Raw genomic sequence first — 5,713 nt, forward strand, 5'->3', positions numbered from 1 at the left:
TCCTGCAGAAATCAGGCATTTGTGTGATTTAATTGTAAAACATTTTTCCATTAAAATCCTCGTGGCAAACAGCAGAACTTTTGGTAGGCGCAGTAGTGAGAAGCAGACTATAGCGTATCGTACCAAATCCCCACATACTTTGGCAAAGTGGAGATCAAGTTGTACAGATTGCCTTTGCTCTGATAATCGAGAACCCTATTAAACATAAAAATAGGAGACTAATTAAATGAAATAACCATTAAATTCTACCCAGAAGTGACAGGGATGATATCTTTAAGTCTAGCTTTACAAAGACAGGAACCTGCATTGGCACTTCATAGCTCAAAATCATGTATATCTCAACAAAATAGCACATCTGGTTAATCTAATTAATTTTACCTGTTCTGCAATGAACTCAGTTTCACTGTATTCAATTGAAAGTTTGGATCACTTTCACCTTTAACTCCCTCTTCCCATTTTTGTACGGAGACATGGCAATCTAAATTGTACTTCATACTTGCTCAGTTTTATTGCACACAGTTTAATCAAGTCTTTAGAGTTGTAAGTGGCTGACGCCACCAAAATTTTCTGAATCCTGATGAAATTGCTGTCAGCATTTCAAAGGGGATAGACTAGTTATGAAAAGTAAATGCTGTTAAGGTTTACAATTCAGGCTAGTCAAAAGGCTTTAGACAAAAGGCTACAATGTGAATTTTTAAACAGACATTTTTCTAACACACTATTTTCAAATCAGAAATTTAATTCATTTCTGTCCCTAAATAGTGTGGTAGACTTTTCAGTGAGAGCCAAGGACAGTATTGAGTAATCAATAATTCCAAATTAATTCGTGGACAGATCCATAAATAAATTAAGATGGTTAACAATGCAATGTATTACTTGGAAACACTTAGAATAAAACCACCTTGATTCACATGTAACAGTACTGAATCACATTAGAAGTCGTCCGGTGGCTTACAAACAAGGACCTTAAAAATATGTACTGGAATACTCGCAATATTGTCCTTAGGTCACTGCAACATTGACTATGAAGTTGTCATGCAGATAGAAAATTTTGTCTTCAGCATGTAGGTCAGTATTTCCTTGCATTAAACATAAGAACCAAATTTAGATGTGCACCATAGTTTACAGAAATATATATAAATAATGAAGTCTCCACAGTATAATGTTACTCAGTACTTCACAATGGTAATGTGAATTGCTCAGGAAAGAAATTCATCGTGATAACTCCCATGACCAAAGACAATCATGGCTGTTTAAAAAGAAAAGAGTCAACTCTGTCAACCTACAAAATGAGCAAGGCTCCTGGAACACTGTTTAGAATTAATTCATCACAGTATTATTGTTCATGAGAGTCTGGGTGTAGTTTTCATCTACAGGTGCCTACAACTTTCAGTAATACGTTCAGGTTTGTAAAGATTCCAGCAAGGGTGCAGCACCTTGTTTTTTTGTTGTTCACACATTATTATGGAGTAGTTTCTTGGCAATGCATTTCTGATAACAAAGGTAGTTCATGCAATACTTACAACAATGAGCTCATAAAGAAATAGTCTCTTTTTTTTGTTAGCATGGCAGTCCTCCTTCATCCTCTTCACAACATGAGCAACTCTCTCTGATTCTTTGTTGGCATGTGCCTCGTTAAAGTAATCCAAAGACATATGTGAATATCCTAGCACCTCAGCCAAAGCTCTCCAGTCATAAACACTCTCTGATACTGTAGACAGAACTACTGAGTAGATGTAAGTCAGTTTTTTGAATGGCAATGCAATTTGTTCAACAAGATTCCTGGTTGTTAGCTCACTATCAGCAGTGTCCATAGCTTGTTCTTTGGAAATCACTTTTATGTTTTTGCAATGCACAAGCCCAATCTTTCTTCTGAGGACTCCTACATACCACTCTTTTATTTTAGTTTGTCCAATGGCTTTTACTTTATCTTCACCAAGAAGTGCTATTGTGTCCCCTTTGAAATATTCTAGCAAATAGTCAATCTTATTTTGACGTAACACAGTTTTCAAAGCCACTCCATAAGTATTAACACTCAAAGTTTTATCTTGAAACTTTGGATATTTAACCGTTGGTATTAAAAGCAACGGTGCAGACTTGATTTCTTTGCGGTTTTGTGAGCACTTTGGCCTATGGATAATTCCACTTAATTTTGGAGCTGGATCAGGAGTCGTAACGTGGAACTGAGTTACCTGGCTACCTTTTAAGACTTTAACCTGAACGAGGAAAACAAAGAAATGCATCTCCCTACACCCAAGCATGGAAAACAGAAATTGTTGGTGGACCATTTCACCAGTTTTCAGCTCCTCCTCTTTAATATTTTTGTTTCGGTCTTCCATCTTCACTTCAAAATCTGGATCACAGGATACCAAAGAAATGTTTAGATCCTGTGGCTTTTCAAGCAGAAATGTATGTTTTCCCCACAACTGAAACACAACTGGAGGCATATTTTTCCCTCCCTTTTTTATATCACAAATTGTGAGTTTTCCTGGAATGTAGTTATGACCAAAGACTGTAAAAACTGCTGTAAAAGATGGATGAATATATTTGGGACCATAAATTCCAACTGAGACTGTTCTGTGAACGTAGTCCCAGACATTAGTTGCTGGAGGCTGGATTTTGTTCGCTTGTACAGCAATCACTGCATACATCACATGAGCTAGGTTTGTTAGCTTCGCTTGTATGGTATCTTGATAGGTATAGCAATTCTCTAGTTTTTCAAAAGGCCCTTCTTTGTTGAGACTAAAAAAACACACAATGTCACTCATAACTTGGCTGAGTGGATCGTTCTTCACTTTAGCTGCAACTTTCACCTCTAGGAAAATGGCTTCTCTTGTGTTGAGGTTGCTCAGCCTGAGTTCTATCAGAGGACTTACGGTGCTAGACAGCTCATTGTTAAATGATGATGGAGGGTTAAGGATAGCCTTTAAACCAACTTCTTGGAATTCCCCAGGAGATACATGACCCACAGGGATATGAATGTTGATATCCGAGTCAGGTAGCTGTACTGAACCCCCTTCATGATTCAGTTTACAAACTACATGAATGTCTGTAGCTTGGGTTTGTGCCCATCCAGGACTATGGCTCATGGCTTCTAAATCTAGGCAAGACCGGGTCAGTTGTCGGTGACTCAGCCAAGCCATCCTGTAGGCTTCACGGTCATTTTGAAACAATGTCATGTCTGAAGCTATGTTTTTTTGAGATATTATCTTGCAAGGATTAAGTTTTTGGTTATCAACAATATCTAGGAAGTCAGAGACGCTCTTGGATCGTGCAGATCTTCTTGTCGAAGTCTTTCTTAGAAGACAATCAATATCTAATTCATCACCTGAGGAAGCCAAAGAATCCCTGTTGCTGCAAACTTTAGAGAACAAATAGGGTTTTTCTTTTAAGATTGAAAGATATTTATTATTTTCATTTCTATTTGAAGCAGCAATGTCATGTACAAAAGGGTTGGAGGCAGACAGTTCATTCCAGAAAGGGTTAATCTTGGAAACAGCGTGGGCACGTTTGAATACATCAGACCAGCCAATATCCAAATCAAATTTACTTTCATTGACATCTGTTTAAAAGAAAAAAACAAAAACATCTCCTAAAGCACAGAGATTTGAGACATTCTATTCATTTGCAACCGATAATCTGTTAAAATAACAGGTTGATCCTCCTAAAATACATATAGATCATTTACATATTTCTCCTTCAGGTTTTTAAAGAGTATCAATATTGATTTCGGAGTAGCATAAAGAATCTTCGTTAATAGAAAGAGTGCATACAAATCAGTGCTGAAGGATGTAAAGCATCTTCTACAAGGTGTTGATATTTATCAATTCCTGTAACTATTAATTGGCATTGAGTATGCTAAGGTACCGTAAGGATTACACCCTTATATTGCACCCTTATATAATCTTTCACCTCTTACCAAATGTCATATATTTCTTTCCTTTGTGTCTAACTCTCTGCAAAGATTAAACAACTACACTTTCATTTTTCAAACACTGTAGACAGTACAGATAAATGTACCGTTCAGGATCCCTTTTCATGCTAGAGCACATACATTTAATTGATAACAGCACTCTTGCAATTTATCTCAATGTGTTTGGAATTTCTCATACTAGCTTTCCATTGAAAAACTGAATTGGTATAATTTATGAGGTCTTGTACAATTTGAAATCTGGAGATTAATGTTTTTGTGGCTACTAATTTTTCTGAGATTGTACTTAAATAGACAAATAGGGGTGTGTAAGTGATATTTAAATACACTTTCTAATAAAAGTATAAATTATTAACAGTTATGTCTAGTTGTTCTGAAGACAAGGTATTCATTTATTAATATTTGTTCACAGAAGCTGGTTTATAAGTTGATTGAGACTCACACTTCTTGCAATGAGTAGAGTTTCTGAAACTTTTTATGCTAAGGGTTTCTATTACTTCAGTTTGCTATTATTTTTCTATATACAGAGGTTACACCATCCCTTCTTTGTACATCCTTGTAAAGAACTTTAATTTAGAGGGAAAATTCAGCATTTTTATTCTTTCAGTATATCTATATCCTTCATTATTACACTTTCCATAGTACCTTCTATCGCCAGGGTTACTAACTATTGCTCAATTTCACGAATGACAGTGCATTCAGACAAAAAAGAAGAAAAAAGAAGAAGAAATGTTAGTACTTTTGGGTTTTGTTTCATTTGTTATTAATAGTGATAAAAAGCTAAAACCACAGTTCCAGAAAAATCCTAATTTGGAAGAACCAAAGTGGAATTTACCGACTTTGCAGCTGCTGATCTGGAAGGGTTTAGCATTGACAGGAGCCTTCCAGGTGAGCTGTTGCAGGGAGCGAGCCCGGGGGCAGCCTCCTACCCCTCCAGCACCCAGCATTAGCCAGAGCCACAGATGGGGCTGGGCTGCTCAAAGACCAGCTAAAAAGTCTTTTTATTTCTGCCCACAGACCAAAATCTTTCCTTGTGCTGTAATGCTATTATTGTCAGATCATTATTATCTATTTAAAAATTTATTAATTGTCAAAAGAAATTTTAGGGTTTGGTTGGTGGTTTTTTTGGTTGTGCTTTGTTCTGGTTTGTTTTTTTCCTCATCCATGTCTCTACAGGAAAAGTCTGAGCAGAAAACTGGCAGAGCCTGAGTCATTGGGCTGGATGCTTTCTCATGTCAAGGGAACAGCACAGATTACTGGAGTGCAGGAGGTTAGCAAGGAAATAATTCCTGCTCCTGAACTCACACAGCAAGTGCCAGGCTCACCGTTACTCACATCTATGACTGGACAAAAAGCTAAGAGAATGCCTATCTTTGTGGAGGGGAGTGTTTTCTTAACTTTTGGGTTAAAATAGCAATGAGATTAAATCAACTTTGCTGAGACTCCTGTTTTTAATCTGGACTAATTCCACAATTACCTTGCCTTCCTGGTTCTTAAAAACCTAAATTAATGTAGTTTGGCTAAGAACTTCCTCTTTTCTTCCCTGTCTCCACCAATAAACATACTCTAAGTAGCTTTTATTCATGTAAGATTAATGATTCCAGCTCTTCCTCCCAACTTGCTTGACCCGTGTTTTACTATGGCAGGGGACAGAGGGCTTATATGCCAGCAAGTTTCTCCTAGGGGATCTTGTAACAATCGCTTATGTTCTGATTCCAAGGACATCTATGATGGCCTGAGTAGTACAAAACACAAGCAATTCAAAAATAAACCCCAACCCCC

The 5,713-nt window shown here is 37.0% G+C and overlaps 1 protein-coding gene across 1 annotated transcript in view; it reads right to left on the reverse strand.

The window, feature by feature from the left end:
* The window catches only part of MACC1 (metastasis associated in colon cancer 1), a gene marked incomplete at its 3' end in the record, with an annotated part of 10,159 nt that overhangs the window by 1,097 nt on the left and 3,349 nt on the right, over window positions 1–5,713 (reverse strand). Inside the window, exon 3 of the mRNA XM_010145520.1 lies at window positions 1,524–3,562. Coding sequence (XP_010143822.1) covers window positions 1,524–3,562 — 2,039 coding nt within the window. The remainder of the gene's footprint in view (window positions 1–1,523; window positions 3,563–5,713) is intronic.

The sequence above is a fragment of the Buceros rhinoceros genome, unplaced genomic scaffold, assembly GCF_000710305.1.
Source record: "Buceros rhinoceros silvestris isolate BGI_N320 unplaced genomic scaffold, ASM71030v1 scaffold30421, whole genome shotgun sequence".
Classification (NCBI taxonomy): Eukaryota; Metazoa; Chordata; class Aves; order Bucerotiformes; family Bucerotidae; genus Buceros; species Buceros rhinoceros.